At 44.6% G+C, this 27,474-nt stretch overlaps 1 protein-coding gene across 4 annotated transcripts in view; it reads right to left on the reverse strand.

Moving 5' to 3' along the window:
* Positions 1–27,474, reverse strand: part of LOC138773647 (uncharacterized) — a 177,846-nt gene that overhangs the window by 53,280 nt on the left and 97,092 nt on the right. For all 4 annotated transcript variants that reach the window (XM_069954131.1, XM_069954133.1, XM_069954132.1 and 1 more), the window contains 4 exons: positions 25,741–25,810; positions 23,688–23,731; positions 8,045–8,081; positions 6,730–6,770 (listed from right to left, as the gene is read on the reverse strand). In XM_069954131.1, coding sequence (XP_069810232.1) covers positions 6,730–6,770; positions 8,045–8,081; positions 23,688–23,731; positions 25,741–25,810 — 192 coding nt within the window. The remainder of the gene's footprint in view (positions 1–6,729; positions 6,771–8,044; positions 8,082–23,687; positions 23,732–25,740; positions 25,811–27,474) is intronic.

Here is a 27,474-nt window from a genome sequence, read left to right on the forward strand (position 1 = left end):
ACCTGCAGTGCTTACAGACAATCTGAGGTGGATACGGGCAACGTGGGGTGGTTACGCGCAACCTTCAGTGCTTACTGACAATCTGGGGTGGTTACGCGCAACCTTCAGTGCTTACTGACAATCTGGGGTGGTTACGGGCAACGTGGGGTGGTTACGGGCAATGTGGGGTGGTTACGGATAAACTGAAGTTCTTATAGGCAATCTGGGGTGGGTACCTGTAATCTGACATGGGCACCGCAATCTGGAGGGGGTCATTGGCAATTTGGGGTGGTCAGAGGCAAGGTGCGGTGGTCAGAGGCAAGGTGCGGTGGTCAGAGGCGACGTGCGGTGGTCAGAGGCGACGTGCGGTGGTCAGAGGCGACGTGCGGTGGTCAGAGGCGACGTGCGGTGGTCAGAGGCATTGTGGCGTGGTCAGAGGCATCGTGGCGTGGTCAGAGGCATCGTGGCGTGGTCAGAGGCATCGTGGCGTGGTCAAAGGCATCGTGGCGTGGTCAGAGGCAACGCGCAGTGGTTACGTGCAATCTGGGGGGGTTACATGTAATCTGGCATGATTACGGGGAACCTGGGGGGGTTATGTGCAACCTGGAAGGGTTACAGACAATCTGGGATTGTTACTGATAAACTGAAGTGCTTATAGGTAATCTGGGGTGGGTACATGTAATTTGGGGTGGTTACGGGCAATCTGGAGGGGGTCACTGGCAATTTGCGGTGGTTACGGGCAACGTGCGGTGGTTACGGGCAACGTGCGGTGGTTACGGGCAACGTGCGGTGGTTACGGGCAACGTGCGGTGGTTACGGGCAACGTGCGGTGGTTACGGGCAACGTGCGGTGGTTACGGACAACGTGCGGTGGTTACGGACGACGTGCGGTGGTTACGGGCAACGTGCGGTGGTTACGGGCAACGTGCGGTGGTTACGGGTAATCTGGGGAGGGGTTAGGGGTAATTTGGGAGTAAACTGCAATTATTACTATAATAAAAAGTGTGTGTTTTATTTTTTTGTATGTTTGTCACTTTTTGTACTTTACATATTCATTTTCACTGTATTACTATGATTACTGTGATATTTTCTATCTCAGTAATCATAGTTCAGTGACAGAGACCAAATTGGTCTCTGTCACTTTAAATTTTCAGAGTTGGCTGGTTGTGAAGTGCATGCGCACTTCATAACCAGCCAGGACGTCGAGGAGGAAGGAGCTCCGTCGATCCGGTGAGTATATGGGGAAGGGGGGGGGGGTGACTGGGGGACGGGGGGGTGACAGGGGGGGGTGGGGGGCGACTTGGGGGGCGGGGGGACATCACTTTTTATCCCCTGTCACCAATCATTTATGGTGACAGGGGATAAAAAGTGCCGGGAGCACATGGCACAAGCGATCAGCGGTATATAGTATATACCGCTGATCGCTTGTACCGGGACCCCACAGGGGGGTCCCCGATGACTGCCCCATGCTCTCCGCTACCTCCGGTGGCGGAGAGCATGGGGCTTTCATTCAATTTAACCTTTTAATCGCTGTGAACCGACGTTAGTCGGTTCACAGCGATGGCGGCGGCCATCTTGGAAATGATGGCCGCCGGGGGAGGGGGGTTAGTTATCGGGGCACTAGGGGGGTCTGATCTGGGGTCTGATATACACTTATTTCATCTCCCCCCGCCGTAGATTCACGGCGGGGGGAGATGAAAGGCGGCGGCGGCACCGATACTCTAATTTACCGACGGTCGCCGCTATAACGTTAATAGCGGCGATCGTCGGTAGGGGGGGGGGGCCGGGACGGACCTCACACACTGCCCCAACCCCTCAGCTACCTCCGGTAGCCGGGGGGATGGGGTAGGGGCCGTCCCGGCCCCGCAGCCTTATTCTCTGCCATCGCCGTAAAAAGCTGATGGCAGCAGAATAAGGACCATTAGTGACCGCCGTAGAAAGCCGTATCGGCGGTCACTAAGGGGTTAAGTTGTTACGATTACAACGATATGTAACATGTATAACTTTTATTTGATTTGATGGCTTGTAAAAAATTAAAACCTTTTAAAGAAAATATATGTTCCTTAAAATCCCTCCATTCCCAGGCTTATAGCGCTTTTATCCTTTGGTCTATGGGTCTGTGTGAGGTGTCATTTTTTGCGCCATGATGTGATCTTTCTATCGGTACCTTGATTGCGCATATATGACTTTTTGATCGCTTTTTATTCAAATTATTCTGGATTTGATGCGACCAAAAATGCGCAATTTTGCACTTTGGGATTTTTTTGCGCTGACGCCGTTTACCGTGTGAGATCAGGAATGTGATTAATAGTTAGGGCGATTACGCACGCGGCGATAGCAAACATGTTTGTTTATTAATTTATTTATTTATTTTTATTTATAAAATGGGGAAAGGGGGGTGATTCAGACTTTTATTAGGGGAGGGGATTTTGTGTTATTAAAAATACATTTTTCTTTTACTTTACACATATACTAGAAGCCCCCCTGGGGGACTTCTAGTATATGCACTCTGATCTCTCATAGAGATCCATGCAGTATAGTTATACTGCATGAATCCATGAGGTCGGTGTTCTATTACTTTTGGCTGCTGCAGCCAAAAGCAATAGAATGCCGAGCCGGGATCAGCGCCATTACGGCGCAGACCCCGGCCCGGGATGGATGCGGGGATCGCCCCCCCGCAATCGCACCGCAGGGGGGCGATCCCCCACTAGACCACCAGGGATGCATATCAGCAAGTATTTAGAAGCAGCTGTCAACTTTGACAGCTGCTTCTAAGTACTTAATTAGAGGGCACGGCGATCGGGCCGTGCCCGCTAATAGCCGCGATCCCGGGCTACATGCGGCACCCGGGATCGCGGCTCTGAACTCCCATAGCGGCACGAGGACGTTCAATAACGTCCTGGTGCAGCTATGGGTTAAACTTCTTTCCCATAGTATACCTTCTGACACAGCGGTGCCGAAACCCAATAAAGAAGGTATACTTACCTATCCCCTGCCCCGCGTCTGAACTACTGCCTGCTCAGCCAATCAGTGACTGGGAAGGGACTCCGCTGCAGTCACCGACTGGCTGAACGGGCAATCCATCAGAGGGGCTGACGTTTCAGCAGCAGGATCCAGGTACGTGACATACCCAGATGCCCGCTGAAAATTGAACGGCTGTCAAAAGACTCAACATTAACAAAATGGAGGCACAGGGACAGGTTAAGCATATGTTCTTTACTATTTTCCCACACCCCTTTGCCTGTCTGTCAATTAAAAAAATTGTGGGACTTCCACTTCAATAAAGTAAAAGGTGTCTACTTTCAGAAAATACCATATTTTCTGGAGTATAAGACAACTTTTTAACCCCGAAAAATCTTCTCAGAAGTCGGGGGTCGTCTTATATGTCGGGTATGGTCATAGAAACATAGTAGATAGTCAGCAGAAAAAGACCACTGGGTCCATCTAGTCTGCCCTTTTAGTATTTTCTTTCTTATTATCTTCGGATAGATGTATGTTTATCCCAGGCGTGTTTAAATTATGTTATTGTAGATTTACCAACCAGCTCTGCTGGAAGTTTGATCCCGGTATCTACTACTCTTTGAGTAAAATAATATTTTCTCACATTGCTTCTGATCTTTCCCCCAACTAACCTCTCACTGTGTCCTCTTGTTCTTGAGCTCAGTTTTTTACTAAAAACACTCCCCTCTTGAACCTTATTTAGTCCTTTAACATACTTAAAGGTTTAATCATGTCCCCCCTTTCCCTTCTTTCCTCCAGACTATACAGATTCAAATCCTTAAGTCTTTCCTGATATGGTTTATGCCTGACAACCTCCACCATTTTTGTAGCCCATCTTTGGACCCATTCTATTTTATCAATGTCCTTTTTTTTAGATGAGGTCTCCAGAACTGGACACAGTATTCCAGATGTGGCCTCACCAGAGCTCTATACAGCGGGATCACAATCTCCCTCTTCCTACTGGTTATACCTCTAGCTATACACCCCAGCATACGATTTGCTTTCCCCACCGCCTGGTTGCACTGGTGACTCATTTTAAGGCTGTCAGAAATCACTACCCCTAAATCCTTCTCTTCTGAAGTCTTTTCCAACACAGTACTGCCGATGTGATACTCGGATAGACGATTCCTCCCTCCCAAATGCATTATTTTACATTTGGAAACATTGAACTTCAATTTCCACTGTTTGGACCACTTATCTAGCAAAGCTCAATCATTTTCCATATTACTGACACCTCCGGGAATATCAACCCTGTTGCACACTTTTGTGTCGTCAGCAAACAGACAAGCTTTTCCTACCAAACCTTCTCCTATTTCACTTACAAACATATTAAAAAGAATAGGACCCAGAACAGACCCTTGTGGCACACCACTTGTAACCAGTCTCTGCTTGGAATATACACCATTAACAACAACCCTCTGATAGTTATCCTTCAGCCAACCACAAATCCACTGAACTATCCAGGGATTAAGTCCAACTTCTCTATCAGCTCTTTATAGGGAACTGTATCAAAGGCTTTGCTGAAGTCTAGATAGGCAATATCCACAGCACCACCTTCATCCAGCACTTTTGTGGCATAATCAAAGAAATCAATGACATGGTCGTCCCTCAGTAAAGCCATGCTGGTTTGGATTCATCAAATTGTTGATTCTTAGGTGATCCAGTATCTTCTTTTTTAGAAGAGTTTCCAACATTTTCACTACTACAGATGGTAAACTCACTGGCTTGTAGTTACTGGGCTCTTCTCTACTCCCCTTATGGATTGGTATAACATTGGCCGTTCTCCAATCATCGGGGACATCTCCTGTTAGCAGGGATTGGTTATACAAATCTGTCAGGGGGGCAACAATCACAGTTCCGAGTTCTTTAAGAACCCTGGGATGGATGCCATCTGGACCCATCGCCTTATTCAGCTTTAAACGGGCAACTTCCTCAGCAACTTCAGCCTCTGAAAATACTGGAGCTGAACCCATATAACTGGAGGCAATGCTGTGTCCAACCATCCTGTGATTGCGAAGGCCTCCTTCTGAAAACACTGAGCAGAAGTAACTATTTAAATAGTCAGCGACCGCCTTATCTCCATCAATAAACGTATTCTCCCCATTACTTATTTTAGTAATGCTGCAACCATTCTTCTTCTTCTTCCTGTCACTTATGTATGTGAAGAAGGTTTTATTCCCCGCAGTAACAGATTTTGCCATTTCTTCTTCTTTTGAGGCTTTGGCAGCATTTATAATCTGCTTTGCCTCCTTCTGTTTACTTTTATACGTCTCTGTCAGCTTCATTCCCAGTCTCCTTATACGCTGCCTTTTTTCCCTTTACAATGGCCTTAATCTCTCTAGTAAACCATAATGGATTCTTCTTCCTTTTACTTTTGCTAACTTCCCGCACATGTAGTCTAGTTGCCTTTAATATGGCATTTTTTAATTCTGCCCACTGAGTGCTCGCTCCCGATGTTTAATCCCACCCTCTTAATTCTTTATCTAAATACTCCCCCATTTTCTTCCTAAAATCCAGTACTCTTGTTGTAGTATGGGATTGGACGCAGTCAACCATAGACACTGGTGGTCACTGGAACCTAAATTTTCTTCCACTCTAACTTCAGAAACCCAATCCCCATTAGTAAATACTAAATCTAGAATGTTCTCTCCTCTGGTTGGTGACTTCACAAGATGCCCCTGTAAGGGTCCCTATTATATTCTTTTACATGTAAGTGCAGAAGGGAGATTCCAATCCAAGTCACCCATAACTACAATGTCCCCCTTTAATGACAATTTAGTAATTTCATCCATCAGCATGCTATCATAGTTCTCACTTTGCCCCGGAGGCCTATAGATAACACCAATTCTAAAAACAGATCCCTCTTTGGACTGCATGCAAACCCAGAGAGTCTCCAGCTCTTTATATGTATTTTCGATGACTGTCGATTTTAGACTATCCCTAACATAAATGGCTACCCCGCCTCCAGTTCTCTCTGCTCTGTCATTCCTGTACAAAATGTATCCTGGTATAGGTATTTCTTAATCATTAGACTCTTTGGTCGCCGCATACGGTGGGGGAGCTCAAAAATTGCCGCATCCCAACCGTATGCAGCGACCACTATGAAAAAACAATTCAACTCACCAGTGACCGGTTAGCGGCAGCCGCGCGTCTCCCATCATGTTCCTGGCGCAGGCAGTGTCTTTGCATAACACTGCCTGCACCAGAAACATGACACGAGACACGTGGCTGCCGGGAACGGGTCACAGGTGAGTTGTCGTTTTTTTTCCTTCAAGTTCGGTTAACCCCTGCCTGACCGCAGCAGGGTTACAGCTAGCAAACCCTTGCGTATAAGACAAACCCCTAAAAATCTTTTTAAAAGTCGTTAAATACGGTATATAAAATGTGTGCATGGGGGGTTAGTGCAAATTTTTTCTTTTTGGTATTGTAATTTCAGTGTTATTTGTACTGTTATGGCTACTGGAAGTACAAAATTCCCATAAACGCTTGGCAGTGAAAGGTTTAAGGGTTGACTTTGCTGAAAGATTGGTGACCTAATAAATAACTCATTCCTTTTTTTTTTTTTTTTTTTACTGCAAACCATCTAAATAGTATAAACTAATATAAGTTCATGAAGTTTATTAATTTTTTTTTTTTTTTTTTGTAGCCACCAAAACATGTTCTAGTGGGTATACTCCATAGCATTCTTAGTACTCTATGCAGAGTGGAACTTCAATAAGAATCACCCAATATAATATATAGTAATATTTACCTCAGACTCTGTCAAATTAGTGTCCTCAAAGTTTTCAGTTTCTAAGAGAGATTAACAGAAAAAAAAAAACAACATGACCAAAAGCACGGGCAAATATAAATTCCTTAACCCCTTCAGATCCAGGCTAAAAATAGCCTATACGGCCAGGCAAATTTTCATTTTTGTATTTTAGTTTTTTTCCTCCTCACCTTCTAAGAGGTATAGCACTGAGGCACACAGGGCACTGTGTGCATTTCCTGTAATAAGTGTATATTGGGGATTTGTATAACTTTTGAGGGGTAATACAATACTTTAATAAAAAATTTTGCCGGACTTCTCCTTTAATTATTTTTACGTTTTATTTTTATTTTATTTTTTAATTTTCACAACGTCAGAGGGGTTAGTGATGGACTGCAGCGCCGATCCTCATCTGCTATGAAGCAAGCTCAGCTCTTTCATAGCACTGTACCACTAAATGGTGTACAGATACAGCATGGGCCATTCAGCCACCGGCAGCCATGCTGGGTCCGTACAGAATAGGTCTAGGCCAACGATCAAGGACAAATGCCAATTTGGGGTTTTTGCTTGCCCTCCAAAAACCATAATTTTTATTTTTACCATCTTAGGGGGAATTTTTAATGTTGTTCATGGTGTGGTCGCAGTTGTTGTCTTGATTTTTGTGGTCAGTACTATTACAACTATACCCAATTTGTGTGTGTGTGTTTTTTTTTTTTACATATAATGAAACAAAAAAATTAGCATTTACTGTGTTCGAATACCACAGTTTTGACTGCGCCATTTTAACAATTAATAGGCCGAATAGAGCGATTGCTCTGCGTCAGTGTCTCCAGGCTACACGATCTCTGCTGTTACAGTAAATCAGCTTTTGCTTTATTGTGGTCAAACAGCTTCTCACATAGTGACCTTCTATATATCTACACTCATGTATGTGCTGTTACTTATCAGTTTATTATACAGGGTCTTTGCTAACTAAAAATGACTCTTCTGGATAGAATGAAATTTGTATTCTGGATCATCAAGTTTAATAAGAATTTCAAATGGCATTCTATCTAGAAACAGAGACAATTATAGCAAGTGAAGAGCCAGTCTAACACGTATACTTATATGTAGGCTATAGCCTTGGGTACAATGGGATGTGATAGACACTAGCGCAAACTTTAAAACAGTATCGAAGCTCCCGACATCATAATTAATCATGATGCTGGGAGCTCCAAGGTCCACTACGCAGGACAACGTCCATGCACAGACGGGGTTTTGCAGATGTGTGCATTCTAAAAAGTCTTATGGGACAAATAAACTGTAAAATAGTCATTACCTTGGATGTGCTCTGCACTAACAACTCTGTCGGAGTTCTGTAATAAAGCACAATATTAGGATAAGAAAATAAGAAATGAATGAGGTAGTACGAAAGAACACTCATTAGATTTTGACCGTTTAAAGGTATTTTTTTAACCCCCCAAAGTTCAGAAAGAATCCTCTGTATGTATTACCTGTTACCCTGATGTATATAGCTTAAGAGTACTCCAGCAAAAGATTTTTTTTTTTTTTTTTAAATCAACTGGTGCCAGGAAGTGCCAGAGATTAGTAAGTACTTATCAGCTGCTGTATGGCCTGCAGGAAGTGGTTTGTTCTTTCCAACCTGGAGAGCAGGAGAGGGTTTTCTATAGGGATTTGCTACTGCAACATGGAATGAGGTGGCAGCAGAGAGCACTGCGTCAGACTGGAAAGAGTACACCACTTCATGCAGGACATACAGCAGCCGATAAGTACTGCAAGACAGATTTTTTTTTTTTTTTTTAATATAAGTAAAATTACAAATCTGTCACTTTTTGACACCAGTTGATTTGAAAGATTTTTTTTTCCATTGAAGTACCCCTTTAATTCCACCATTCCAACATGCTCCAACCCTTATGTCTGGGTTGCATCACTTCCTGTTAGTATTTTCACTCCAAGTGTCATGTCACAGCCAGTCTTTCCTATACCCACAGTGTCTCCTCCTCCCGGATAGCTCCACCCGTCCCCCAGCCTATCCTCTAACCCTGACAGTTTCCTGACAGTGATGCCATCTGCTGTCTCTGCTTATCACCAGAGCAGGGACACAGCACACACTAAGGCATTTGAGTTTGCTCCAGTCCCCACCCGTCCCCAACCCTTCTAGTCCTGCCTGCTGTAAGAACAGCGCAAGATTAACATAACATTCCAGGCGATGGCAAACAAGCGGGGATACATAACAACGTCACCAAAAGTTTGTTAATTACTCTTGTGAAAGGTCACATGACCTGGGTTTGGGTAATTTAATTATCTGATAATGACTGAGTTTTACAATTTATTTAACATACAATGTTCAGCACAGAGTGAAGCACGTTGCTGCGCACTTCTTCTGGCTATGTACAGAGATTGGTAGGGGTCTCAGCATTGAGAACACAGACCATTCAAAACTTTTGACAAGTCTACATGTCATTTGAAAGGTTTTTTAAAATTACAGTACTGCTTTAAAGGAGGGGGTGCAGAAACATGATAAACAATGTAAACTTACTTATCCCAGTGCTCTCATAGCGTTGCTCTCACCTCTTCTGCGCAGCTGGTGGAAGTAATTTTTGTCTGGTTTCCGTGTACATCATGGCCCAACTCCTCCTGCTGCAACGTCACAGACTGGCTGAAGGCTTGCCGCTTAGCCATTCAGTAACTGCAGCAGTGTCCCGCCCCAAAGCAAACCATCAGCCGGGTATGTGAGATTTTAGCAGCAGGAAGTGCTGGAAGCTGGCAGCATGAAGATATTGGGAAGGCTGTGCTGCAAGGGCACAGGAATGGACAAGTTTATTGTTTCTTTAATGTTGTTTGCAGTGCCATTAAAAAACTCCCCATCAATAGAATTACATCACAGAACCTCACTAGAGGGGAAAGAGAGGCACTTAATAACTTGAGCAAACAACAAGATTTTTTAATAAAGGAAGCAGATAAGGGGGGGAATGTGGTGCTATGGCCAGTGGATCTATATATACAAGAAGCTAATAGACAACTTAGTGATACAGCTTACTACCAACTACTTCCATCAGATCCTACATACATCTTTAAGAATAAATTTGATAGTCTTCTAGACACAGTGAGGGAACACTCTATCATCACTGTACGTGAGCAACAATACCTGTCTGTATCTACTCCTATTGTACCGACATTTTATATGGTTCCAAAGATCCATAAAAACCAACAGAATCCTCCGGGCCGCCCTATAGTGGCTGGAATAGGAGGATTAACAGAAAAGACTTGCTCATACATCGATTTTTATTTACAACCTATGGTGACTGAGCTATCCTCATATCTAAGAGATTCAATGCACCTAATTGAATTGCTTTCAGATGCATCCATACCCAATGATGCCATCTTGGTTACGTGTGATGTGGAAGCATTATATACTAACATAGGACATAGTGATGGCTTTCATGCAATAATGTACCATTTGGACAAACGACAAAATACGGATCAACTTCACGACTCTTTCATTATTGAACTTTTGGATTTTGTGTTACAGTACAACCTTTTTTTTAGGTTGGTGGGAGGAGCAGCATGTGTACCCCATGGCCTCATTTCAAAACAAGGTTTACTTTTGGTATCGCTTCATTGACGACATTGTTTTTTTGTGGACAGGTACGGAGGGGGGGAGTGTCGTCAGTTCATTGAGGAATTAAATCAAAACCCCTTCAACATCCATTTAACATCACATGTTTCCATGGATTCGGTGGAATTTTTGGATCTGATGGTACCATTACAAGGCAATCACATCAAAATAACTCTTTACAGGAAACCGACGGCGATGAATAGTCTCCTATCATATGACAGCTTCCATCCAATTCATACCCGTAATGGAATTCCAGAGGGCCAATTTCAAAGAATTAGGAGAAACTGTTCAGAGACGACAGAATTTAAGAAACATGCCTGGGAGCTTACCAAAAGATTCAAAGCCAGTAAATATCCTCATAGGATCATCTCTAAAGCATATGAAAAGGCCAAAAATGTGGATCGTGCAACCATTTTAACACCTCGACAACGTGTAACAAAGGAGGAATTACGTTTCATTACTCCATACAACAACCAATGGAGGGAAATGTCAAAAATTCTGAACAATTGGCACATTCTATCGGCAGATACAAGAATAGCTCCACATATCCCCCCAAGGCCACTTAATACAGCCAAAAGAGAACCAAACCTGAAGGATATTCTCACTAGAAGCCACTTTAGGAGCCCAACAAAACCCACAGGGAGAGGACATAAACACACTGCAACATATGGTTGTGGACAATGCAACATTTGCCAATACATCAAACCTCTTAACCCCTTAACGACATCGGGCGTAAATTTACGCCCTCGCGCCCTGGTACTTAACGCATCAGGGCGTAAATTTACGCCCGATGTTTCCCCGATCGCTGTGTGTTCGCACACAGCGATCGGGGAAGATGGCCTGCTATAAATCATAGCAGGCCATCTTAGCTTCTCAGCACGGGGGGTGGTTAACACCCCACATGCTTACGATCGCCGCTATTGGCGGAAAAAATGGCGGTCGGTGCTGTCCGAGGTCGGCACCGACCGCCATTACTGTAAAAAGTAATGGTGGTCACGGTGCCACCGGCCGTTCACGGCGATCGGGCCGGTGGCACGGCGATCAGAGTCCACAAAAATAGTAAATACCTGCTCTGGACCCCCCAGCTAGGTAGCTGAGGGGTCCAGAGCAGGTATTTGTACATTACTCACCTGTCCCGGGGTCCTGTTCGGCGTCTTCCGGGTTCGCGGCGTCCTCCGTCATTCCGTCAGGTCTTCGGCTATTTCCGGCGGTCCCCATCGGTTTTTTTCGGCTCCAGCCTCGTCTTTTTCCGGATTTTGCGCTCTGCTGCCCTCTAGCGGCTGATATGTGTAATACACTTATCAGCAGCTACAGGGATGTTCAGAATGTAGAAAAAGGTTTTTTTTTCCAAATTTTTTTTTCTATTTTCCGCACCCTATCGCCGCTGAATGTTGCTCAGCATCGCACGAAAGTGCGCTGCTAATCAGAAACTCCTCCTTTTTGGCGTAGGGTGTTTTTTTTTCTATATTCTACTGCCACAGTCTGCTGATAAGTGCGGCATTTATCAGCAACTCCTTTGTTGGTGTAGGGTTTTTTTTATACTTACTGTAAAAAAAAACACTACATTACACCACACTACATTGAATAAAGTTTTACACTACACCACTACACATTTACATACCCCATATACCAATCCCCGTATAAAAATGGCCCCCAGGGTGTTTTTTTGGCGTCAGAGGGATACGTTATTATTGCCTCCGACACCGAAACAGCCAGTGAGGATGAATGGGGGGATCCTTCGTTCCTCCATTCATCCTCATCATCCAGTGACGTGTCTGGGGGTAGCGTAGCGTACGCTGCCCCCCAGACACGTCTTTTCCGCCAGTACCGTCCCAATAAGAGTTCACGGTATGGCGTGAAATTCTACAAACTCTGAGAGTACCTCAGGGTACACTTACAGATTTAGGGTACGTGCACACTGCGGAATGGCGGAAGGCTTCCATCGTCCATCCAAAGAATGAACACGTTGGACGGAGAGCGGAATCCGCCCGTGCATAAAATGGAGTCTATGACACGGATGGAGACGTGCGCCTGCATCACTCCGCCGGTGGGTGCCAGCTGTGGAATGCACGAAGGGTTATCTGTCGCGATTCCGCAGTGTGCACGTACCCTTAGAGTGTATGTAGGAAGGGACACCCGAATCCAGCCCCAGATGCCCCCTCCCCCCCATCCTCGGAACAAGTGGGAAGATCGTCCGGGAACTGATCTTCCCACTGCTGGATAAAGGTTACCACCTGTACGGGGATAACTTTTATACCAGCACCCCCTCTTCCGGTCCCTCGCTGCCCGAGCTACTGTAGCTTGCGGCACGATCCGAAAATATCAGAAGCAGTAATAGAGCCCTAATATTTAGCAGCCATGGAGCGGACACCTGTACTGATCCCCCCAGCCTCTGCATACTGGATCGCTTCAAGGCATACCACACGTCATTGGGGTTCCACATTGTCTAAATTCTTTCCCTTATTCCTATTTCAGGGGTCACGTTGATCCGGGGATTATTCTGATCGCCATTATGGAGTCGGGAAGGAATTTTTCCCCTGTGATGAGGCTACGGTCGTCTGCTTCACGAGGGTTTTTTGCCTTCCTCTGGATCAACACAGATTGAGTTTGATGGACACCTGTCATTTTCAACCTTATAAACCAATAATTGGCCTAATACCCCCAAATAAATTAGAATGGTCCCTTTTCCCCAGCTAAATAGGTATGGCCGCCATTCCCATTAGAGGATGACATAATGCCATTACAAAGCCTCTGTGCTGCCAGGACAGTAGAAACCCCCCACAAGTGACCCCATTCTGGAAACTACACCCCATAAGGAATCTAACAAGGGGGGCAGCGGGGATATGGCCCCCTGGTGACGGCCACATTTGGGACGTGAAAATGAAAAAAATGGTATTTTTTATTTTCTTGGCACATGTTCTACGTAAGTGCCCGTCACCAGTGGGGTCCAAATGCTCACTGCACCCCTTGTTAGATTCCTTATGGGGTGTAGTTTCCAGAATGGGGTCACTTGTCGGGGGTTTCTACTGTCCTGGCAGCACAGGAGCTTTGTAATAGCGACATGGCCTCCATCCTCCATTCCAGCCTCTAAATGGCGCTCTGTCCCTTTGGTGGCTTGCCCTGTGCCCATATGGCACATTATGCCCACATGTGGGGTATTTTCGTACTCAGGGGAAACTACCCTACACGTTTTGTGTTTATTTTCTTTTTTAACCCCTTGTGGAAATGGAAAAAATCAAGGCTAGACCAACATTTAGTGTAATTTTTGTAAAATTTTTACTCTAAATCATTAATCTTGTCATGATTTTTCCATTTTCACAAGCGGCTAAAAGATAAAAAAAAACACTAAATGTGTAGCGCAATTTCCCCTGAGTACGGAAATACCCCACATGTGGACATAATGCGCCATGCGGGTGCAGGGTAAGCCTCCGAAGAGAAGGAGCGCCATTTGGATTTTGAAGGCTGGATTTGGATGGAATGGATTTCGAGGGGCCATGTTGCATTCAAAAGGCCCCTGTGTTGCCAAGACAGTTGCAACCCCCCACAAGTGACCCCATTATGGAAACTACACCCCTCAAGGAATGTAACAAGGGGTGTAGTGAGCATATGGACCCCACTGGTGACGGGCACAAATGTGGAACAATGTGGCGTGAAAATGAATTATTACATTTTTTACACTATAATGTTGGTTTAGCCTTGAATTTATCATTTTCAGAAGGGGTTAAAAGGGGAAAAAAAAACAAAATGTGTAGAGCAATTCCCCGAGTCTGTAAATACCCCACATGTGGACATAAAGCGCCATGTGGGCGCAGGGCAAGCCTCCGAAGGAAAGGAGCGCCATTTGGATTTTGGAGGTTGGATTTGGCTAGAATAGATGATGAACGCCATGTCGCATTTACAGAGCCCTCGTGCTGCCAAAACACTGGAAACCCCCACAAGTGACCCCATTCTGGAAACTACACCCCTCAAGGAATCTAACAAGGGGTGCAGTGAGGATATTGACCCCTTGATGACAGGCACATTTGTGCCATGAAAGTGAAAAAATGAAAATATTCCCTTTCACGTCACATTTTTCCACATTTGTGTCACCAGTGGGGTACATATGCTCACTGAACCCCTTGTTAGATTCCTTGAGGGGTGTAGTTTCCACAATGGGGTCACTTGTGGGGGGTTTCCAGTGTCTTGGCAGCACGAGGGCTCTGTAAATGCGATATGGCCCTTGAAATCCTTTCCAGTGAAATTCAGCTTCCAAAAGCCAATTGGCGCTTCTTCCCTTTGGAGGCTCGTCCTGCGCCCCCTTGGCGCTTTATCGCCACATGTGGGGTATTTCCGTACTCGGGAGAAACTGCGCTACACATTTTGTTTCTTTTTTTTCCTCTTATCCCCTTAAGAAAATGAAAAATTGAAGGCTAGAACGTTTTAGTGTAAAAAATAAATTTGTCTTTTTTCACGCCATATTGTTCGGAAAATCTGTGAAGCACCTGTGGGGTCCAGATGCTCACTGCACCCCTTGTTACAATCCTTGAGGGGTGTAGTTTTCTAAATGGTGTCCCTTTAGGGGTGTTTTTTAGGTTTTGGCACCCCAGAGCCTCTGCCAACCTGAAGTGGTACGGTCAAAAATGACCAAATATAACAGAGGCGTTGAAATTCACTAGGCACTCCTTTATATCTGAGGTTTGTGGTTGCGTCAAATAGCGCAATAGGGCCACATATGGGGTATTTCTATAAACTGCAGAAACGGAGCAATCAATATTGGGGTGCATTTCTCTGGTAATAGGTTTATAATTATGAAAAATATTGGATTACAATAAAATCTCAGCACAGAAAATTTAAATTTTCAAATTTCTTACACACTTAGCTTTTATTTCTGTGACTCCCCTAAAGGGTTAAAAAACTTTCTGGATATGCTTTTGCAGAGTGTGGGGGGTGCAGTTTCTGAAATGGGGTGCTTTGTGGGGCTTTCTAACATACAAGCCCCTCAAATACACTTTAAACCTGAACAGGTCCCTAAAAATATCGGATTTTAAAATTTTACTGAAAATTTGGAAATTTGCTGCTAATGTTTTAAGCTTTCTATTGTCTAAAAAAAATGAAAGATCGTTTAATAAATGCCGCCAACATAAAGTAGACATGTTGCTAATGCTATTTAGTATATAATTTATGTGGTATAACCACTTTCTGTATAAGCGAAAAAGTTTTAAAGTTGGAAAAATGCATTTTTCACATTTTTTCATAAAGATTCGTTATGAGTATCGACTCCAATTTTCCAGAAATGTAAAGAACAATATGTCACGAGAAAACAATCTCAGAATCAGCCGGATAGGTAAAAGCATCCCGAAGTTAATAATGAATAAAGTGACACTGGTCATATTCATAAAATTTGTCTCGGTCATTAAGGCCATTTCAGGCTCTGTCCTTAAAGGACAACTCCCACAAAAAATTTTTTTTGCTCATTTAACACACATTACAAAGTTATATAACTTTGTAATGTGGTTAAATACCCGGCCTGGCCCCCTTCCCCCACTTTCGGACCCCCGACCCCCCCACCCCGGAAGTTAAAGAATGTATACATTACCTATTACGATCGTCACGGTCCTCTTCTCCGGGGCGGCATCTGGTGACGACGACGTCAGAGCCGAGGGGCGGTCCGGGTCTTCTTCCTCCTCGGCGTCTTCATGCAAAGTGAATGGGGATGAAAAGGCTGCTGGTGCACATGCGCACCAGCAGCCTTTTCATTGGCTGGAGCGCATCACATGGCTTCCAGCTTGCTCAGCCCTGATTGGCTGAGCTTGCTGGAAGCCATGTGATGCGCTCCAGCCAATGAAAAGGCTGCCGGTGCGCAAGCGCACTGGCAGCCTTTTCCATCCCCTGGACCCGGAAGTCGTAGACATCGCTGGATGGCGGACGGCGGCGACGGAGAGGCGGACGGCGGGCGAATCGAGTGGCGATCGTCACCGGAGAGATGGTGAGTATGGTGTCTGTGTGTGTCTGTGTTTTTTTTTTGGGGGGGGGTCCCGCGGGAGTTGTCCTTTAAGGGGTTAAAGAATTTAAGGATCCACAAAACGGCAAAATATATCCATTAAGACACTATATTAATTGCCGTACAAGACAGGTGAATTACGCTATTTTATGTCCTTGCCAAAAAGTGTATGTGGGACAAACGTCTCAGGAGCTGAGAAAAAGAATTCAAAAACATCTATCCACCATAAATCTGGCTAAACGTGATGTCCAGCAAGGTAAACCATTGACGGCAGTGGTAGCCCATTTCCTGGAACACCACCAAGGTAGGACTCGGGGTCTCCAAGTGGTGGGTTTGGAAAAAATTATGGTGGGTCCAAGGGGAGGGGACTGTAGTAGCTCTTTACTTCAGAAGGAATCTAGATGGATATATGAACTCAATTCCATTAATCCCTTTGGCATGAATAAGGAGTTGCTATTTACTGGTTTCTTAGGTTAACCCCTTGCCTCCGCAGCCTGTTTTGGCCTTAATGACCAGGCTCATTTTTCAAAATCTGACCTGTCTCACTTTATGCGCTTATAGCTTAGTGATGCTTTAACGTATGCTAGCGATTCTGAGATTGTTTTTTTCGTCACATATGGCACTTTATATTAGTGGCAAAATTTGGTCATTACTTTGTGTGTTTTTTGTGAAAAACATCAAAATATCATGAAAAATTTGAAAATTTTGCATTTTATGAACTTCTGAAATTCTCTGCTTCTAAAAAAGGAAGTCATAGCACATAAATTAGTTACTAAATCACATTACCAATATGTCCTCTTTATTCTGGCATAATTTAGGAAACATATTTTACTTTTTTAGGCTGTTATGGGGCTTAGAAATTTATTAGCAAATTATCACATTTTGTGAAAGCTTCCAAAACGGATTTTTTTTAGGGACCAGTTCTTTTTTTAAGTTGATTTAGGAGGCTTGTATACTGGAAACCCCCATAAGTGACCCCATTTTGGAAACTAGACACCTTAAAGAATTAATCTAGGGGTATAATGAGCATTTTAACCCTACAGGGGCTGGAGGAAAGTATTCACAATTAGGCCTTAAAAAAAAATCGAATATTTTAATTTTCCAATAATATATATGTTTAGATTAAAGTTTCTCCTTTCCAAAAGGAACATGAGAGAATCTGCACCCCAAAATTTGTAACACAAGTTCTCTTGAGTACAACGGTACCCCATATGTGGGCGTAAACCACTGTATGGGCACACAGCCGGGCTCAGAAGGGAAGGAGCGCCAATTAGCTTTTTTAATGCATATTTTTCTGAAAAAGTTTGAGCGCCAGGTGCGTTTGCAGTGCCCCTGTAGAGCAGAATAGAATCCCCCCAAAAGTCACCCCATTTTCGAAAGTACACCCCTCAAAGAATTCATCTTGGGGTAGGATGAGCATTTTGACCCCACATGCATTAGAGGAAAGTATTCAAAATTAGACAGTAAAAATGAAAAACACGAATTTTTCCAATAATATGTTCGTTTAGTTTGAAATTTCTCAATTTCACAAGGAAAAAGAGAAAAAAAGTACCCCAAAAATTGTAACGCAGGTTCTCCTGAATACAACGGTACCCCATATGTGGGCATAAACCACTGTATGGGCACACAGCGGGGCTCAGAAGGGAATGAGCGCCAATTAGCATTTTCAGTTCAGATTTTGCTGAAGAAGTTTCTGAGCGCCAGGTGCGTTTGCAGAGCCCCTGTAGTGTCCGTAGAAGAGAACCCCTCCCAAAAGTCACCCCATTTTGGAAAGTACACCCCTCAAAGAATTCATCTTGGGGTGTGGTGACCATTTTGACCCCACAGGTATTAGAGCAAAGTATTTAAAATTAGACAGTAAAAATGAAAAACTTGAATCTTTCCAATAATATGTTTGTTTAGTTTGAAATTTCTCAATTTCACGAGGAACAGGAGAGAAGCTGCATGCCCAAATCTGTAACGCAGGTTCCCCCGAGTAGAACGGTACCCCATATGTGGGCATAAACCACTGTATGGGCACCCAGCCGGGCTCAGAAGGGAAGGAGCGCCAATTAGCATTTTCAGTGCAGATTTTTCCGAAGAAGTTTCTGAGCGCCAGGTGCGTTTGCAGTGCCCCTGTAGTGTCAGCAGAAGAGAACCCCCCCAAAAGTCACCCCATTTAGGAAAGTACACCGTTCAAAGAATTCATCTTGGGGTGCAGTGAGCGGTTTGACCCCACAGGTATTAGAGGAAAGTATTCAAAATAAGGTAGTAAAAATGAAAAACTCGAATTTTTCCAATATATGTTCGTTTAGTTTAAAATTTCTCAATTTCACGAGGAATGGGAGAAAAAATGTACCCCAAAATCTGTAACGCAGGTTCTCCTGAGTACAACGGTACCCCATATGTGGGCATAAACCACTGTATGGGCACACAGCAGGGCTCAGAAGGAAGGGAGCGCCAATTTGCTGGAGCAAAACCGCAGCTAGCAATGGTTATTAGAATAGCGCAGTTACTAAAATACAATAAAAAAATGAGATTACAGATAATGTGGGGTGGTTACGGATAATCTGGGGTGGTAATGGGCAACCTGCAGTGGTGACGGGCAACGTGGGGTGGTGACGGGCAACGTGGGGTGGTGACGGGCAACGTGGGGTGGTGACGGGCAACGTGGGGTGGTGACGGGCAACGTGGGGTGGTGACGGGCAACGTGGGGTGGTGACGGGCAACGTGGGGTGGTGACGGGCAACGTGGGGTGGTGACGGATAAACTGAAGTGCTTATAGGTAATCTGGGATGGGAACCTGTAACGTGCGGTGGTCGGGGGCAACGTGCGGTGGTCGGGGGCAACGTGCGGTGGTCGGGGGCAACGTGCGGTGGTCGGGGGCAACGTGCGGTGGTCGGGGGCAACGTGCGGTGGTCGGGGGCAACGTGCGGTGGTCGGGGGCAACGTGCGGTGGTCGGGGGCAACGTGCGGTGGTCGGGGGCAACGTGCGGTGGTCGGGGGCAACGTGCGGTGGTCGGGGGCAACGTGCGGTGGTCGGGGGCAACGTGCGGTGGTCGGGGGCAACGTGCGGTGGTCGGGGGCAACGTGCGGTGGTTACGTGCAATATGGGGGGTTACGGGCAATCGGGGCTGATTACGGACCATGCTGATTACGGACCATCTGGAGGGGGTCACTGGCAATTTGGGGTAGTTACAGGCAACGTGCGGCGGTTATGGGCAACGTGCGGCGGTTATGGGCAACGTGCGGCGGTTATGGGCAACGTGCGGTGGTCAGAGGCAATCTGGTGGGAATTACATGTGATTAGGGGCAACCTGGGGGGGTTACAGACAATCTGCGGTGGTTATGGGCAACATGGGGTGGTTACAGACAATCTGCGGTGGTTACGGGCAACATGGGGTGGTTACAGACAATCTGGGGTGGTTAAGGATAAACTGAAGTGCTTATAGGAAATCAGGGGTGGGTACATGTAATTTTGGGTGGTTACGGCAATCTGGTGTGGTTACGGGTAATCTGGAGGGGTGGTTACGGGCAACGTGCGGTGGTTATGGGCAACGTGCGGTGGTTATGGGCAATATGTGGTGGTTATAGGCAATGTGTGGTGGTTATAGGCAACGTGAGGTGGTTATGGGCAACGTGCGGTGGTTATGGGCAACGTGCGGTGGTTATAGGCAACGTGCTGTGGTTATGGGCAACGTGCGGTGGTTATGGGCAACGTGCGGTGGTTATGGGCAACGTGCGGTGGTTATGGGCAACGTGCGGTGGTTATGGGCAACGTGCGGTGGTTATGGGCAACGTGCGGTGGTTATGGGCAACGTGCGGTGATTAAGTGCAATCTGGGGCGGATACGGGCAATCTGGGGCGGATATGGGCAACCTGTGGTGGTTACGGGTAATTTGGGGGGGCTAGGGGTAATCTGGGAGTAAACTGCAATTATTACTATAATAAAAAGTGTGTGTTTTATTTTTTTGTATGTTTTTCACTTTTTGTACTTTATACATTAATTTTCACTGTATTACTATGATTACTGTGATATTTTCTATCACAGTAATCATAGTTCAGTGACAGAGACCAAATTGGTCTCTGTCACTTTAAATTTTCTGAGATAACTGATTCTGAAGCGCATGCGCCCTTCAGAATCAGCCTGGACGTTGAGGAGGACGGAGCTCCGTGGATCAGGTAACGTATGTGGGGAAGGGGGGGGGGGGTGACTGGGGGACGGGGGGTGACTGGGGGGGTGGGGGGCGACTTGGGGGGGGGGGGGGGCACGGTGACACTTTTTATCCCCAATGATTTATGGTGACAGGGGATAAAAAGTGCTGATCAGCACAGGGAACAGGCGATCGGCGGTATATAGTATATACCGCCGATCGCCTGCTCCGGGACCACACGGGGGGGGGGGGGCATGGGGCTTTGATCACTAATTAATTTCCATCCCTGCGAACAAACATCGTTTGTTCGCAGGGATGGGGGCGGCCATCTTGGATCTGATGGCCGCCCGGGTAGGGTGATCGGGGGGCTGAGGGGACATTTTTCATCTCCCCCCACCGTGGATTCACAGTGGGGGGAGATGAAAGCTATCGGCGGCGCCGGTAATGCCCGATACCGGCGGATCGCCGCTAAAACGGTAGTAGCGGCGATCCGCCGGTATCGGGGGACGAGGGGAGGGGGCCAGGGGACACACATTGAGTGGCGGTGGGGGGAGGCAGCGTCAGATTGGGGGAAGGGGTAAAAACACAAAAAATGTTTTATTGCAGTGAACCAAATATTTATGAGTTCTCGTATATGAACAGATGGGTCTCGCCTGTGCTTTATCTGAATTAACCATAAGAACTCATGATCTAGGATCTACATTATACATGGTGGATATCCTTTTAACTTGTTTTCAATATGTTACACACATCACATTTTTCACTCTTCACACATCTCAGGTTTGGCTAGCACTATCCCGCACTTGTCAGAGCAGGTCAATTATTTTCTTTTCACACGTGTTGCATGCTGTGGTTTTTTGTTTTACATACACACATACCCTATCACATCACCACATTATGCTCTCCTTTGAGGGCACATAATACTCACATTTACACATACACAGGTATCACTACCACAATTTTTCCTTAGTTTTTTCCCCTTTTTTTCTTCCTTATCTTTCTTCTTTTTTTTTTTTTTTTTTTTTCTTCCTTTTTCTTCTTTTACCCACCTGATATGCTTACCCTAACCATCTGGTAGGTCCTTGTTATCATTGATCATATGGACATATGTTCATTTTCAGATTATTTCCGATGTTTCATTGTTGTTATCCCTCTATGTATGATGGTGTGCTCATATTCCTTTAGATAAATTGGTTACTCTGGATTGACCTATGATGTCTTCAGTGGCTGTAGAAGTGGCACGTTTGAATCTCCAGATCCAGGCGAATCTATGGATACCATGTGAAGAATACTGGACTAGCATATATATGGATATTGTTGCCCGCCTTCTCTGTTCGGTGGAGCCTCCTTGTTTCTCCCGCCCCCTTTTTTTTGCTATGTCTATCTTTATATATGTTTATACATTCATTACCTTTATTCATTCAACTTATGCAAGTGATTGATCACATTTTAGGGATACTTTTCACTTTAGTTATTGTTTTTTTTATGTTTTGACCATATGGGATTATCACACTGTCAGGGTTTTATGTAATTATTATATTCACTTATTAGCCTTTATCTTTTTCTCTGTTTTGATGTGACTGGTCACATAAACACCCTGAAGGGCTCGATGTGCCCTAAATGGTGTCTATATATGTTGTAGTGAGAATTCTTTTTATTGACTCATAAATAAATTGTATAATATTTGTATTTTACACAGGTTATGGGATTTATATTAGTATATACCAGTAATATACAGTTATTTATTTCATTGCACTTTATATCATATTATATACGTGGTCATGTACTTTTATATTTTGTATAAGCTGAGTCTATATATTCATTTAGTGATGGTGCTATAAAGAATATGTTTTTGTGGGGTAGGACCTTAACTATGGATGAATTGCAATAATCTTAATAGCCACTAGATGGCCACTAAATTTTGCAGTGCGAGTAATACAATGTATACATAGCTCTAGTTGCCATATACTGTATTGGATTTGACTATAACAAGATGGTTTCCATATTTCCATCTGCGCATGCGCTGCCATTCAGTCAGACTTATGATATTATGATATATGATATATCTTTACTGATGGTACTATGTAGAGCGGCCGGGTAGGGATATGCGCATGCGCTGAGTCATGGACGTTATATATGGGGATTATGGCTTCATTCAGTAACTGGCCTTTTATATGCGGTCATTGCAAGTAATGCTACATGTATACAAGACTGTAGGGAGCACAATATTCTTGTCCCTGACGAAGTCGCACTGTGCGACAACGCGTTGGGCGGTTTTTTCCAACTGTCCTCACCACACTGGCCGCGGTACAGGTTGTATAGGTTAGCCTTACGGCACTTGCATTGTTTGTACTTAGGCCCTTACTTTTCTGCATGTAGAGGGAAGTGGCAGGATATTATGCATTACTAATACTTTACCTGTGTTACCTGCATTTCGTCCCTATATGCAGGAACCCTCACACCATTTTTCCTTATTGTGGGATATAGGTGGTATATCACTGCCATCTTGTGGACAGTGGGTTTAGTGCAGCTTATTGTGGCTGGCACTATGTTGGCATGTTTTTAAATATTTTTATGTTTCATGTTTGTACTCTAATAAAATTCTAATATTTTGATATATTATTTTGGGTGTGCTGATTTAGTACTTTCCTTTTTTCTTTGGTTGTTATATGGAAGCTGGCAGCATGACTATATTGGGAAGGCTGTGCTGCAAGGGCACAGGAATGGACAAGTATACTTCTTTATTACATTCCCACACTCCTCTGCCTGCCTCTGATTTTTTTCTTTTAACTTTCATGGGACTTCTCCTTTAAGCCAGTGTTTCTCAAACAGTGAGCCAGGCCTCATGAGCGAGGTGCCCCCTAGTTGTTGGTGAGGTACAGCTCTGGAGTCCAATCTTTCTATGTCTGCAACAATTTCTACTTTAGACTGAGCAATATTCTTAACATTTGCATGGACTTCCACCATAGGTGGTAAGGACCTGACCTCCCCCTGGTCTGTCTGGTGAGGCCCAGGTATCAGGTATTTTTAAATGTCCCATTACGGCACATGGTTCTTCTCATACTATGTACCAGAATAGAGAGCTTCTATGGCAGACCCATCAAGTTATACAAACAAATTTCCAACCATAAGTCTAGAATCACACACAGTATTTTCAACCCTATTTTGGCCAGGAAGTTTTTACCTAAATCAATACAAATGTAAAAATATACAATAAAAAGATAAGTACCACATCTTCAGACGTATTTATTTTGAAATTCCATTCACGTCGACCTGGAATAAAAATGCATATGAATTAGGTGTATTCAGTATTATTACCATATTATCATATCCATTCCCTTTCAGAGAATTAACTATTTCAACATTTAGACCCCTGAAATTCCCAACTTAGTAAGCAAAGCACCAGGTGTTTGTCCCCTTTCACTGACAAATACCTGTAATTCTGTATTAATGGCTCCCTGCAGAATGCCACTAGCTGATCACATCCAAGAGGAAAGTGATATTTTGTTTGATGTTAGAGTTTTTCCCGTACTCTGCTAATGCTATGGTATCAGGAAAGCCTATCTAGCTCAGGCTATTAAGGGGTTATCCCAAGATTAAAGAGGTTGTCCACCTTAAAGCGACTTTGAACCCACAATCTGACTCCCCAAACCGCTTGTACCATCGGATAGCTGCTTTTAATCCAAGATCTGTCCTGGGGTCCGATTCGGCAGGTGATGCAGTTAGTGTCCTAAAAAACAACTTTTAAACTTGCAGCCCTGTGCCAAACGGTCGTGGCTTAGAGTATCTGTGCCCTAACTTTGCACCACCCCTCCCTTTGCAAGTTTAAAAGTTGTTGTTTTTTTAGGACAATAACTGCATCACCCGCTGAACGGACCCCAAGACAGATCTTGGATTAAAAGCAACTATCTGTAGGTACAAGCTGTTTGGGGGGTCAGATTGTGGGTACAGAGTCACTTTAAACTAAAGCCCCTAATACACGGGCCGATCAGCAGGTGCAAGCGAGTGCCAACCTGTCAGATCAGCGCTCGCTTGCTCTGTGCTCCTCGCTTGTTGCTGGCGCTATTACAAAAGCTGGCAAAGAGCAGGTAAATGGCCAGTCATTATGAGTCGGGCTCATAATGTAAGTCTATGGCGTCTGACTCTTCCATATACCCAATGGAGGAGATTTATCAAACATGGTATAAAGTGAAACTGGCTCAGTTGCCCCTAGGAACCAATCAGATTCCACCTTTTATTCCTCACAGACTCTTTGGAAAATGAAAGGTGGAATCTGATTGGTTGCTAGGGGCAACTGAGCCAGTTTCACTTTACACCATGTTTTATAAATCTCCCCAATGTTTGCATATATTAATCAATCATATATCAAAGTTTGCATATAGTGTTTGTGAAGTCTGGCATGTTTTGTTTGTTTCTGCGGCACAGTCATAGCAGACCTGCACATTTCACTTCACTAGGTGCTGACTAACTTTTTTTTTTTTTTTTTTTTGTATTGAACAGGCAGGGATCTGAAAGGTAGCACAGAAGATGAAATGGATGTTCACAATACATGGCAGATCCTCTCAGGGTAGCCTCAGATTTTTGTCATGTATTTTGACACTTTAAACCGCATCTTAAATTGTACCGGTGGTTATAACTTTCAAAATATAAATTAACAGCAGATGTGATATAAAGCAAGTTTGCAATTTACATTCATTTCTTTTTTTTTTAGTTATCATGCTGAAGGTAGCTTTTTAGTCATGTGTTGGTTGGGAGGAAGAAAAAAAAGAGACTAAACGCAGGAAGTCCCGGTCATCTGAGAGCTTACAGAGAGGGCAGTCATTTGATTGGTGGACACAATGAACTGTAACTTCATGTGTTTAGTCTCTTTTTCAAACAGCACAAGACTAAAAAGCTGCCCTAGACTGGACCTAGATACAAGTAAGTATAACTTTGCTTTAATGCATGATAACTTTGAAATAAAGCAAATTTACAGTTGACAATTTTTTAATCTGTTGATTTAGAAAGTTATAATGACAGTGATACTTTACAAGGTTATTGAGGATTTTTTTTTATTTAGTGGTGCTAAGAGTGCTGTGGCTTAGGTGGCACACCACTACGGTAAAGTGGGAAGGTTTGTCTTGTGCAACACAGACACAATGAAGTGCAGCACAGCAGGGGACAGACACAGGGAAGTGCAGCACAGGAGGGGACAGACACATGGAAGTGCAGCACAGGAGGGGACAGACATACAAGTAGGTACATTTTTACATACACAAGAAAATTCATTATACAAATGTTACCATCATAATAAGCATGGTCTTCTTCACATTCCATCGAGATGGTGCAGGCTTGGTCAGAACTGTGTTCATCCTAGAAAATAAAGGCAATCCATGTTCATTAAAGTCATATTGTAGATCCTTAGGCTGTGTTCACAAATACCGAATTCGCAGCGGATTTGAAGTCCCATCCTCTTAAACTGATCAACTGTGGGCCTTCAAACCAGTGATTCTCAACCTTTTCAAGCCAAGTACCCCCATGCGACGAGATGTTCCAACAGAGTACCCCCAAGCATGCAATCCATTATAAACATTGCCTTAGGGTAGATTCACACGTACTTTTCGCAGCAAAATCACCCTTAGAGGACCGGGCCAATTTGCATTTTTGCACTTCTGTTTGTTCCTCCTTGTGCCCTACATAGCACTTGCATTTTTTCACCTAGAGACCCACATGAGTCCTTATTTTTTGCGCCACTAATTGTACTTTGCAATGACATGCTGAATTTTTTCATAAAGTACACTGCAAAACCAGAAAAAAATTCAATGTGTGGTGAAATTTAACAAAAACAAACATATCGAGTGCCGAGCCGGGATCAGCGCAGACCCTGGCCGGGTGGTGAAGCAAGGACCACCCCTCCTATGTCACGGCGGGGGCGATCCGCCCTACTAGACACCAGGGAATCGGCTGCAGTCAGTATTTTTAGATGCAGCTGTCAACTTTGACAGCTGCATCTGAAAACTTGATTAACTGGCACGGCGACACATGCTGCACCCGGGACCGCGGCGGTTTAGAGCGGAGCCGGGGCGCGGCCCCACTTTCAAGTTGCCTAGGCGACCTTGGGACGTACAGGTACGCCCAGGGTCGCCTAGGGGTTAAAGGAGAAGTCCAGAGAAAATTTTTATTGAACTATTGTATTGCTCCCCCAAAAGTTATGCAAATCACCAACATACACTTATTACGGGAAATGCTTATAAAGTGCTTTTTTCCCTGCACTTACTACTGCAGCAAGGCTTCACTTCCTGTAATAACATGGTGAGGTCCCGACCTCCAGAGCTGTGCGGGCTGTGCCCTGAGTCCCCCTGACATCATCCTCTCCAGCAGCCACAGCCCGCACAGCTCTGGGAGTCGGGTCGTAACATCACCATTTTATCCAGGAAGTGACATCACCATGTTATCCAGGAAGTGACATCACCATGATATGCAGGAAGTGAAGCCTTGATGCAGTAGTAAGTGCAGGGAAAAAAGCACTTTATAAGCATTTCCCGTAACTTTTTGGTGGGCAATACATTATTAAATTTTTTTTGCTGGACATCTCCTTTAACTAGTTAGCTGCCGGACCTGGCACAGATCATGCTTACCTGCCTGCACTCTTACTTGCTTCTCAGCCTCGTGGTTGATTGACAGCCTGCTCATCCAATCAGTGGCTGTAGCAGGACAGCGCAATGAGCAGGCCGTCAGAGAGCTGTGATCCAGAGAAGCAGGCGGGAGCACGGGCAGGTAAAGCATGATATGTCCCTTTCAGCTAGGTATGCCCCTGAAGCCAGATATGTCGCCTTTAGCCAAATACATCCTTTCCAGCCACATATACCCCTTTCAGCTAGATATGCCTCTTCCATCCAGGTATGTCCTAAGGAGCCAGATATGCCCCTTGCAGCCAGGTATGCTGTCTGAAGCTAGGTATGCTCCCTGCATTTAGATATGTTTCTAGATGCCAGTTATGTCCCCTGTAGGTGGATATGTCTCTTCCAGACAGATTT

Source organism: Dendropsophus ebraccatus, chromosome 1 (genome assembly GCF_027789765.1).
Source record: "Dendropsophus ebraccatus isolate aDenEbr1 chromosome 1, aDenEbr1.pat, whole genome shotgun sequence".
Taxonomy (NCBI): Eukaryota; Metazoa; Chordata; class Amphibia; order Anura; family Hylidae; genus Dendropsophus; species Dendropsophus ebraccatus.